Consider the following 12,287-nt stretch of genomic DNA (forward strand, 5'->3'; position numbering starts at 1 on the left):
TTATTTTGATTGTTTTTAGGCAAATTGGATTTTCAGTGAAAGTGACTTACATCCAGCAACTCTAGATCAGATTTCATGTAATGAAACAACATCTATAGATAAGCTGGGAAATTAGAAATTCACTGTATGTATTTATTAACTTCTCTGGATTTAACACAAATTGGAATGTGTAGAATCAGATCTGAATGTGTCAGGGTAGCTGCTGATGATCAGCTAACCTCTGTATTTTGATCTTATCATAGGATTTCAGATTTCCAGTATCTTGTATATATGCCCCAGATCCTTTCATGGCACAGTCACATCCCCTGCTGCTCAAGTACTGAAGGATAGTATGTGTTAAATGCTGCTTAAGTGTTTTCTAGGTGTTCTGTGTGAGTTTTCCAGATGGCTCTGGTATGTTTGTGAAGCCTTTTCAAGTTCATTATTCATTTTGTCTTAATTTTTGGAAAACAGTTCCTTGCAACTGCATAAACTGAGAATTAATGTTAAGAAATATGTAAGTAATTACAGTTGGGGAGAATCATATTCATAATCCAGAACAGCAGTTGTCATCAGCACGTGCTAGATAAAGCAGTTCTACACTTGTATGTTATGCTTCTCACAAAGTACTCAGGTTTGGAGATACCTTTTTAGATCAGGGAATGACAACTGACTTATGGGAAGTCTTGCTTCTGCTCCAGTCTGTAACTAAATTCAGTTTGTTTCATTCCAGATCTGCTGCCAAGTGCTGTGGTGTTTATAACTGGAGTGTTTGGTTCTTTTTTACCCTGCTATGACAAGGATGTGATAGGGAATTTAAGATTGGCATTGGTGTAGAGATCATGTTAGCTGCTCAGAGGTAACCTGTGGAGTGTTAATCCAAAGCACAGAAAATTCGTTTTGAATTAGTGAAAGTGAATTGGATTTTAGAACACCATTAGCACTTCAGCTGTATTCTTAATACAATCAAAGGCAATACTTTTTTTGTCCAGTGGCAAACTTCCTAACAGTGTAAATCCCATCACTTCAGATTATAGACCATTTAGAGGCAAAGTTGCTGACTTCTGATGTTCTGATTTCTTCTGCAAAATTCTTAGATGACACAATTAGCTGCTGCAGCACTAGGTACTCGCTTACAGGAAGGAATTGCATCTCTGCTGAAGTTCTCACCCAGCCTTTGGTGATGGCTCTGAAACCTCTTAATAGATGTCTGTTCAGCATTTGCATCTCATTGAGTATTGTTGGCCAAATTATGGAACACTTCAGATCTCTTATACTCTGAAATATTCGCATAGAGTGAGAATTAAGGAAATGTAACTTTAACACAGGGGATGAGGGTTGTTGTAACTTGGGAGTTTGAAAAATGAAGATTGAGGCAGCTAATGAAAGTGAGGGAACGCATCTCCTGTGAGCCCCATCAGTTCGTGCTCTGCTGTGTATTGTGTTCAGGGCTGTAATACAATGGAAGTGTTTTAGCTTTGAATGCCTTACTTTGAATGGATGTTCAGGATGAGAGGTAATAACCTTAAATTATTCCAGGGGAGGTTCAGGATGGATGTTAGCAGAAGCTGTCAGAAAGAATGGGAAAGTATTGGCACAGGATGCATGGGGAGATGCTGGAGTCACTGTCTCCAGAGATGTTGAAGCATGGGGGTATGGCATTGAGGTATGTGGTTAGTGGCCATGCTGGGGATGAGCTGATGGATGGACTTGATGGTCTTAGTGGTCTTTTCCAATCTCAGTGATTCTATCTTGTGGAGAAAGTGCTCCCATGGAGTATGTGGGGGAGGGAAATCTTTTTAATTGATAGACTTTGAAATCTGAAGTTCAGAGCTTAACTAAGATCCATGCGTACAGCTTGACTGAATGAGTTCTATCTGTCTGAAGATATGTAGGTATAGAATCTGTCCTGTTTCATAGGATGTAGTTTACCTTCCTCTCTCACTTAGTGTTATTTTTAACTGAACAATGCAATGTTTAACTCTTGGCACCATGTGCATACTGATGCTGAGCAATCAGTATTACAGTTAGCTGCTTATAGGGATGGGTACTGTAAGACTCAAGAAAAGCAAAGCACGTTGGAGGGTATAACTGCTGTGTGCTTACTCCACGTAGCATCTTTGGTATAATAATAGATGAAAAAGCAGTGGTTACAGGAATAGGAATTTGTCACAGTTGCTTGACCTATTTTGAAGGGCTCCATTTCTGGCCTGGAAGGTGCAATTCTTGGAAATATTTCCAGGTTGATATTTTAGAATAGAAATGTTAAAAATGAGAGGTGCATCTCAACCACTGTGCATACATGCAGCATGTAATTTTGGTTTACATCCATCCTTCCCTTTTCTGCACAGTACAGTCTGAGTTAGCAAAGTCTGTTTTCAAGGCAAATTTTTATTGATACGTTGATAGAGGTGAAATTCCCCAGATAAACTCATACAAAGTTGTTGAGGTTACTGGGGTTCTCTGTAAGGAAATGAATCGTTACACTTATGTCTTTGGGGGGAGCAGAACGAGGTTCTGCATCAGCGTCTGATCATAAGCACGTGTTGAAGTCACACCTGTTCTCTGGGGTAATTTGTAGCCGATGCCCCTACTGCTGTTTTGCCTGGTGTGACTGCCTTGGCTCTGCTGCTTTTTGGGAACCCTGTGGTTGCATTCAGGGTCTGGCTAATCCACATCTATACACCTGGTGTGGTGTAGGTGCTGTACCTGATCTACTTTGCAGGAGCTGTTGTGTATACAGGTAGCTTCTTGTTTCTTGCGTGTTTAATCTTCAGCCTTCTCATCTTTGTACTCCTCTGTCATAAATGTCTGTCAACTGTGTAATATTTTAGGAAAAGTGTATCATTTGGTTCTGTCCTGTAATAAAGCCTGAACAGTTGTGAACTTTGTAGATATCTTGGTTCAGAAACAAATACCTTCTTTCTCTCAACCAGAATAACCCATGCTACGTTGTCACGCACTTTGTGCTAGACAACTTCAGCATGCTTAAGTAACAGAATTGCTTTGGTGTGGGGTAATGGCACATCGTATGGTGATACTAGAGAGTTTGTAGACCAGACATTTGTCATGATTCCCATTAAGATTTCCTTTTTGAAAGGAAGTGTGTAGGGGGTAAAGGCATAAAACCTAGAGAAACGAATTAGTGTAAGTAATCTAGCAGTGAAGATTTTAACTGCAGTAATAAAAAGACTCAATATCTTGCATTTAAAAGAACTAGAACTGTTTACTAGGGAAGTTATGTAATTCCAAAATCTTCGAAATTTGGCATTTGAAGAATTTCACTTCACCTACCTGTTAATTCAAACTGTAACATCTCACATCTAAGGCTTTGTAACATTCAGAAATACACTCAATAGTGTATTTCATAGACTATGGCTTTGTAAATCACTTGTGTGTCTGTTTTCTCATTTTCTTTCTATAGACAGGGCATGAAATCACTGATTGGTTTAGGTTGTGGGGGACCTCAAGGTCTGCTGATCAATCCCCTTCTCTGACCAGTTTACACAGAAAAAGATCTTCCTTATAGGTTCCAATGCCTGTCCACTTCGAGATCCTTTTGTCTTTCCTGTGAGAATTTCCCTTGTTGCAATGTCTGCTGCACATCATACTTCTGCTGTTAACCACACAAAAATGTCTGACTGAAGGTAATGTGTGTATTCCCTTCCACTTTTCTTTGTGGGCTTATTTCATCAGAAGACATCTTTCAACACTGGCTGCCCTGCTGGACTTTGGGCTGTCTCCACCTACACCCGTGGATATGGCTGTACATTAATTGCTGTTTAAGGTTTTCCTCCATGTAACTGTCCCACCCAGCATCGAGCTTAAAGCAAAGTTCTTGTTGCTTACTGCTGCTTTCTTGGAAACTTTGGAAGTGCCTTATCCCTAGGTGATATTGGTTTTACTATTGAAGAACTGTAGGGATTGGAAGGGCCCTCTAGAGGTCATGTAGTCCAGCCCCCCTGCCCAAGCAGCTCCCTAGCCCAGGTTGTGTGTATATAGTGTTGCTCATGCCATGCCCAGTAGCTCACAGCTCGTTGTGTGATGGTAGGGGTGTGAGACCAGGTTGCGTCAAGTGTAGAATGTTGAAAATCAGTGTGTGTTTGTGCCTCTCCATTATTGATGGGTAGGGTGAAGAACGCTGTGTGTGAGGCTGTTCCTGAAAAGCCAGCCCAGCAGTGTGGGGTGCAGGCTGCTGTATTCCTTCCTGATGTATATGTTCTGTGTCATGGTTAGCATAAAAATGCCTGATCTGATTGAGGCCTAACTGTACACGTATTTCTTCACTGAATCATCATTACTCATGCAAATACTTTCAAAGAGGCTTTTAGGTATGATTCAGAAGAGTTACATCGATGATAAAGGCACTTGAGGGTATCAGGACGTACCAGTCTGCTAAGCATCTGTGCTGATGAAAAGCATCTTCCACATAAAACTTCTGTGCATCTGTTCAGCCTGCCTTTTATACAGAAAGAAGCTTCTTATTTTGCTGAACTTATTTTGTAGTAACAGGAGCTTCGTACCGACTCTTCCCCTTGTTTGCATTTGCAAATTTATTTCCTTTGATTGAGGCTAGACTTGTCTATTTACTTCTGTTCTTGCCTGTTTTCTCCCAGTTGGCTGATATTTCTCCTTCCTAATGTGCGTGCCCCTCTTCCCCACTCACCAAGTTCATTCACATGCTTTTCACATAAACACTCATCCATGCTGTGAGGGAATGGTTTTCTGCTGCTGTCAGAGAGCTTGTTTTCTTCCATACTCAGCTTGCAATTCATGCTTTGGGATCCGTTACTGTTTCCTTTAAAAATGTTTCTACCCGTGTGAAATATCCTCTAAACAGATGTAATTTTTTAGCAGCTCAGCGTAGTGGATTTTCAAGTGACACCTCATTCTGATGCACAGTATGGCAAATGCTGTGTTTAAGAGTAGGATTCCTCACTTTCTAACTTGCATTGTGCCTCTCAGGCTGAGGTGTGTGACTGGACCTAGCATGATGCATACCTCTGTATTCAGTGTGTATTTCTATCAGCCTCACACAAAACTGCTTACATTATTCCTTAGGAGGCAAGGATCAAGAAGCTGCAGGGCTTGGTTTTAATGGCCAGGTCAGAGCATATCTCTTGCTGAGTAATATCCTCACATTGTCTTAACACCTGAAGTCATCATCCAATAATAGATAACCATGCCTTAAAAGTGAGGTCATGAATGCCTGTAGTTATCACAGTTTTACTTGTAGATCAAGGAATGGCTAATCTCTCCATCTCAATACATTTTGAATGTGGAAATCATTTCCTGCTTGCTTCCTTTAATTATTAAACTTGTAAATACCAGCTTCTTCAGTTCTGACTCTACTAGCTCAGAGTTTAAGCGTATGTTACCTGCTTCTTGTGTCTGAGGAAAGTCCTGTCTGACTGCAGTTGTTCCTGATAAGGGTTTATGCATAGCAGAATAGAAAACTTCTCCCTTGATTTGTGTTTGGAATTAACTGGAAACACACAGTATCTGCTTAAAATCTTAGTAGACCATGGATAGGACTTGAGTCTTGACTCTTCTGAACTGTCTGTTGGTAAAGCTTTAAGTCTGAGCAGAAATAACTGTTTAATATGTGGGGTGGTAATAGTAGTGAAATGTCACTGGTGTTTCTGTTGAAGGAATTGGAAACTTCATAGTTAGTGCTACCATGCTGTGTTGTACTGCATGTAAATATAAATAGTTGCTTCTGCTTTTGTTTCTGTAGCACTGTGATTAAGATCTTCATTCCCCTCATCAGCATTTGAAACCAAGTTAATTGATTAGCCATTACTATTATTGGCTATGTTATAAACTCGGCTCTTTGTGGTGATACAGTTTTGTCACTAGTGCCTCTAGCAGACAGAGAGGATTACTTATTTAAGCAACCATGTGAGGATTCACTGGATCTTACTTACCAGAAGTTCAGGCAGAACAAAAATTAGGTAGCTCTGTTTCAGCTACCCAGCCTTGGGAGGTTTGTTGTGCTTCTAACCACCTTTTCAATCACAACCAACTTTGTTTTAGCTAAATTAATCTGTCAGCCTCTGCACTGTAGCTAGGGGCTCATTCTTAAGCTTAGTTTCCTCTGTTGCTCTTTTGAAGGTGCTGATTGCATTGTATCAAGACTGAGTAATCTTTTGAATTTATTAGTCCCATAGAACCAGTGGCTAGAGGGGTTTGCTGGTCCATTAAGAAACCAGAAAGGGGAGGTTTGGTGTGTTGCAATTAATTCCAGTCTTCCAGCAAAACTTCATTAAATAGTAACAAGAACTCTATTGCTCTTTAAAGCATTAGATGCTCGAAGCTGGGCGTAGCATAAATTATTCTGGTGCTTCTGTTCTAGGAGCTTGTAAGGCAACTGCAAAAACAATTGAGGACCTGGAATCTTGGCAGCGAGAAGAGTCAAATTTGTGTTAATGAGGTTCAAGTTGACTGCTTTTCAGATTCTTTTTTCTTGGAAAGGCATTCAATTTTCATAGAAAATATTACTTTATAAAGTGAAAGCAATGTTTTTTGTATTTCACTAATTTTCCTTAGACCTTATAAAATTTTTTATTATTGCATTGCAGATTTAATCCAGTGCACAAATGAGATGAATGTGAACATCCCACAGCTGGCAGACAGTTTGTTTGAAAGAACTACCAACAGTAGCTGGGTGGTGGTCTTCAAATCTCTCATCACAACCCATCATCTAATGGTGTATGGAAATGAGGTAATGTAGAAAATATTATGCTTGAGAACAGTTAAAGCACTTTGTTTCTGTAAATGTCAGCTAAGTCCTTCCACTAATTATTTTTGTAAGGAAAACACTGTTTTTGCTTAAAATTGCATGAATTTGGGTAGGATGTGTTTATATTCATCTGGTTCAGAGTTTTTCTACTTCATTGTAATGCTTTGAATCAGATCTGTACGTTGAGTGCTGGAGGTACCCTTTGTTTTTTGGGAGGTGTTAGTTACTGAAGACTCAAGGTAACTGACTGTGGCCATCTGCAGCAAGGGAAGATGGCTGTCTGCAGTCAAAGCCAGGGGCACACAAGTGACATCAAACACTCTAACACAATCAAATGAATAAAACAGCAATTAAAATGCTAAGCGATAAGCTTGGTTCGCTTTACAACTTGAGTTTTGCCCCTCTACTTGGGGCCTTACTTTTCAAAATGCCAAGCACAGTGACTGCTTGCATTTCCTACATCCCTAAGGTGTGGCTTTAGGAAGTTACAAGTAGAAATTTGTAGAGAGGACTAAATGTTTTTCTTAGTTTGCATGAAGATTCCTTGCATTTCCTGTAACTGACTGGATTGTGAGATCTGTGTTTTTCTTTTGATATGAATGTACTTTGAAATATATATGCACACCCGGAGGTTTCTCTTGCAGGTTAGCTGCAGAGTCTTTCTGGTCTTGGTGAAATACACTGAATCTGTCCTATGAAGCTAAGGGAGCCACAAGAGGGCAAACTTCTCCTGTTGACGTTAATCACCATTGTTGGGCTAATGGATACTTCCCAAAGTTACTCTGCAAATCTGCAGTGCTTACTTTTGGAGTCTTAAGTTTCATGTTTCACAGGTGCCATTGTTTAAAATACTTGGTATTTCAAGAACAAAACTACCAAACTTTGATTGCCAAATGTATTGCAGAAGTTATGATGCTTGAGAATCAACCTTTCACAGCTAGAAAGAGCAGTTGGGCAGTAAACATGGGAAACATCAAATGCTTGTAGAATAATCAAGAAGATCGTGGAGAATCTGGAAATTGCTTTGTAAAAATTGGATCCTCGAGCTTTCACCTCATTCATATGACAGAGTACTGAGTGCATTACCCTTCTCTAGTCTTTTCTATTTTCAAATAATTTAAGACATGTTATATTAATCAGATCTATTTTTCCTCTGTCAAAACGTTATCACAAGCGAATGGTTGTCTGGTTTGTATTTGTAGCCACTCTCTAGAGAGTGCTTCATGTGACAAAATAATTTTTCCTACTGACTTAAATCTGCTGCCAGCAGCCTGAAATGGCTTCTAAAAGATGTCACATCATTTACTTTGTGAAACAGTTCAGAACTATGTTTAAGTAATTTGAGACATGCTAAGTGTGGTGCTGTGATGTTAATGCTTTTTTAATGGATTCTTTTGTTTGTTTAATGTTTAGTTCATAAGCAAATTAACCTTTATCACTTGATATTTTTTTTATGTTAAAGTGAAGTACTGGTTAACCATGTGCTGAGTGAAATTACATGACAGATTAGTGAAATAGCATCATAGAAACATAGAATGGCCTGGGTTGGGGAGCTCAGAACTCATGTAGCTTTAACCCCCTGCCATGGGCAGGGTCACCAACCACTAGAGCAGGCTGCCCAGAGCCACATCCAGCCTTGCCTTGAATGCTTCCAGGGGTGGGGCATCCACAACCTCCCTGGGCAACCTGTTCCAGTGCATCACCACTCCCTGAATGAAAAACTTCCTCCTAACATCCAACCTAAATCTCTGCTCTTAGTTTAAAAGCATTCCCTCTTGTCCTGTCACTATCAACCCATGTGAGCAGCCATTCCCCCTCCTGTTGATGCACTCCCTTCAAGCACTGGAAGGAAAGTGAAGTAAACTTCTAAAATGAAATCAGTGAAAATAACTATGAGCATGTAGAATGATAATGTTATTGTATTTGGTGGGGAGTTACTTAGAAACTTGTGATACATTATTCAGGCTTAAATGAAGCCTTTCAGGCTTCGTGTCACCATTCAGCTGAGCTTTTGACTTGAGATGAATTGTAAAGCCTGAAAGCTGAATTTTATGTCCTGAATGATGAGAGTGTCTATTAGTGTTATTTCAGTTCCATTTGGAGTCAGTGTGGTAAAATAAGTCATTGTTCTTTTCACCTAGCGCTTTATCCAGTATCTGGCGTCCAGAAACACATTGTTTAATTTGAGCAATTTCCTAGACAAAAGTGGATTGCAAGGTAAGGTATTGCTTTCATTAAATAGCAGTAGTGCAGTACTGGCAAATACAACTCAGCAATCTTGATGGAAATTGTCACTGGAGAAGTAATTCTTGTCTATTTTAGTTCAGACTGCTTTTCTTAATTTAGAGTGCTGTAATGCTGTGATAGAACTTGTGTTGGAGGAATTTGCTTTGGAAATCCCTTCTAAATAAGGCTTGCTGTAAATGCTTCTAACTTCCTTGGTTACACCAATCTGAGTTTGGTATTCCTGTAATATCTAAAAAGATTTCTTCATTTGTATATGCTGATGACAAGATTTCTAAATGCATGCAGTATGTGAGACATGCTGACTTACACAGATAGTTCAGAGGTGTTCAAAGGTCATACTGCTCATCTTTGAGACTAATCCTATGGGTAAATAAGTTTTTAGTTGATTCAGTCCTATTCCAGCTCGGTGCAGTTCTGATGTGTTGTTGTCTCGTTTACTTTGAGATGGTTTCCTTCTTTCTTCATTGCTCTTTGTGTAGCTGGTTATAATTTTTCTACAGGTTCTAGAACAGCTGCACTGGTTGGCTGCCTGGGCACAGCAGCCTTCTCAGAGGCAGCCCGAGCTCCACCAGATTGGGTAATTCTATAGATCTGCATGCTGGATACAGTGACATACACTGTTCTTGGTAACACAGGCTAGCTAACCATACAAATCCAGGCAAAAATAACAAAACTTGTCTTGTTTTGGTATCTTGCACTTTGAGAGTAAGTGAATTGACTAGGTAAGTAATAAGCTTCTGAAAAACCTTCTCTTAATTTCTTACAGGCTATGACATGTCAACGTTTATCAGGCGGTATAGCAGATACCTGAATGAAAAGGCAGTTTCCTACAGACAGGTGGCTTTCGACTTCACGAAAGTAAAAAGAGGGTAAGAACTTGGAGGTCTTTGCCTTCCTTTTCTAGTTGAAGTGGGAAATATCAGTGTTGGTTACATGTCAGTGCTGTGTTCTTACTAAGTATTAGTGAAGTTGCTTAGTAACATCTGGGTTTCTTATGGAGGTATGTCCTGTGGTACACAAAGGAACAGAATATTGAGTTACTGCACTGTTGCTTGTTGTAAACTGAGTTTAATGTATGGAAGTGCAGAAATGTGTCAGTCACATCACTGTGAGCTCCATCAAGAGGAACTAGTCGCTTGAGACTAGGTACCAATTTTACATGTGCAGTAACAGTGCAGAGCAGCAGTAATAGGGTAACTTGTGTGCTGTTGATTAGGAGATGTCCTTCTTCAGGAGTGCCTGTTAACCTGTGATGATAATCCCCATATTCCTGTTACTTTTTTACTTTACAGTTACGTGTGTGGTCTGGTGGCAGCAGATACGCTGTTAGAGATGCAGAGTTCTGTAGCGAGTTGCTTTTACACCCACAGTAGTAGCATATACCTCAGGGTTCTTCCAGGAGCGAATTACTCTTCTGGAGCTGCAGTCTGGTTCCACAGCTCAGCCTTTTCCAGGGCTCTGCACATGTGCCCTGTCACACGAGCTTTATTGCAGTCGCTGTTGGCTGTCAGGAGGGAGGATGCTGCTCTGAGGAGAAAGCTGACAGCAGCCAGCTCCCCGCAGCCTTCCAGGTTGGAGAGCAGCCACAGCCTGTTCTGTGCAGATGCACTGGGAGACTTTGCACTACCAGGAAACGTTTGGTTTGCTCTGTGTGTGCTGGTGAACTCTCAGACTGTTTGATTTGTCATAGACAGCAGTTGGTTGTCACTGAGGTGATTGAATCTCTTCCTTCGTTGCTGCTCTTATGGGATACTTTTAATAGTGTTTTAATAGTAATGCATTTTTAGAATGCAAAGCAAAGTCTATTCTGAGCAATTAGTAAATGACCAAATAGTGATATTTTGCCATTAAAAGCGGGTATCACAGTCTGTAATTCTTCTGGAAAGACTTGAAATCACTGTGCCTTGCTTGTTTTTTTTCTTGTTGCTTTCACTTGAAAATAATCTAGACTGACACAAAATAATGATCAGGTGATTGGAAAAAGCATAGATTAAAAATGAACTTCAGGAAAAACAATTTCAGTGTTTTTTGTTGTCTTTTTACTTGATGTACCCTGAGATTTCTTAAATACCAGTTTTATCCCCTCAGAGTAATTTATCTTGGAGTCATGTTTTGGTTAACAAGGATTGCTCTTGAAACACTGCAGTTACAATTGTATTGTTCTTAAACATCAGCTGCCTGCTTTGTATGACCGTCTGAATTTAAGGATTTTCACTGACCTGCTTTGTTTTCTACGTTCTGTTTCTCAGTAATAATTGCCTTCAAAATTCACTTGAATTTTCTTTGGTTTTGCTCAACAGGGCTGATGGAGTAATGAGAACAATGAGCACAGAGAAACTCCTAAAAACTGTACCAATTATACAGAACCAAATGGATGCACTTCTCGACTTCAATGTACGTTTAGCAATGTGTGCACATCAGTCAGACTGCATTTGTTGTAAAAGGCTGTAAAATATGTTAAGGTTGAAGATCTTGAACTTGCCTTCATGTTCCTCCTTTGTGTCTGTATTTTCTACAAAGCCTGAAGGGAAAAATGAATTTTGTTAGTTATATCTCAAGAAAGTAGGAAAAAATGATGCTCACTGCAAGAGAATCCTTTGTTCTAAATGCATGTTATTAATCATGTACGTTATGTAATGCTTATACATGTAAGAGTTGGGTATTTCTGCCCTGTGCCTTCTTAGCTACATTGGTGAACATGAATATCAGTTAAAAACAGTTGCCAGAAGGATAGCATTTCTTTTCTTCTGAAAAATTGCCATGTTAATTTACTCTTCTGCTTTTCTATTAATAGCCAATGGAAAGGCATGACTTTGGATAGAGTACTGAAGTTCAGCTGTAAGTTTTCCAGTAAGGGACTGATTCAGTCAAATTAACTTTTTTTCCTGATCTTCCTAGGTCAATAGCAACGAACTTACAAATGGTGTAATTAATGCTGCCTTCATGCTTCTCTTCAAAGATGCCATTAGACTGTTTGCTGCGTATAACGAAGGGATCATTAACCTCTTGGGTAAATAAAACTGCTTTCTGCTGTGCTTAATTTTGAGGAGGAGCTCAGTAAACCATTGCATGTATCTGCTCTTTTTAAAGAGACTGAAACTGTGTTATTGTAAAACACCAGAATATTGCAGACTTCCCAAGTTGTTGCATTATATGTATGGATCAGTGAGTTTCTGAAAGCAAAGTCAACTCAAGATTTTCGTTATTACTGTTTTCTTTGTCTGAAACTGCTTGGCAAACAGAAGCCATGGTATTGATGGCTGCTCTTTAAGAAACGTGATCCTATTTTATTTCTAATTGGAGTTAGGTTATCATCAGT

General features: G+C 39.6%; 1 protein-coding gene across 3 annotated transcripts in view; it reads left to right on the plus strand.

The window, feature by feature from the left end:
- PICALM (phosphatidylinositol binding clathrin assembly protein) overlaps positions 1-12,287 on the plus strand; it is a 56,597-nt gene that overhangs the window by 16,796 nt on the left and 27,514 nt on the right. For all 3 annotated transcript variants that reach the window (XM_065729954.1, XM_065729956.1, XM_065729955.1), the window contains exons 2-6: positions 6,561-6,703; positions 8,863-8,938; positions 9,735-9,837; positions 11,269-11,362; positions 11,867-11,978. In XM_065729954.1, the coding sequence (XP_065586026.1) occupies positions 6,561-6,703; positions 8,863-8,938; positions 9,735-9,837; positions 11,269-11,362; positions 11,867-11,978 (528 nt within the window). The remainder of the gene's footprint in view (positions 1-6,560; positions 6,704-8,862; positions 8,939-9,734; positions 9,838-11,268; positions 11,363-11,866; positions 11,979-12,287) is intronic.

The sequence above is a fragment of the Cyrtonyx montezumae genome, unplaced genomic scaffold (assembly GCF_038088225.1).
Source record: "Cyrtonyx montezumae isolate F1298 unplaced genomic scaffold, pur_monq_1.0 scaffold_12, whole genome shotgun sequence".
Lineage (NCBI taxonomy): Eukaryota > Metazoa > Chordata > Aves > Galliformes > Odontophoridae > Cyrtonyx > Cyrtonyx montezumae.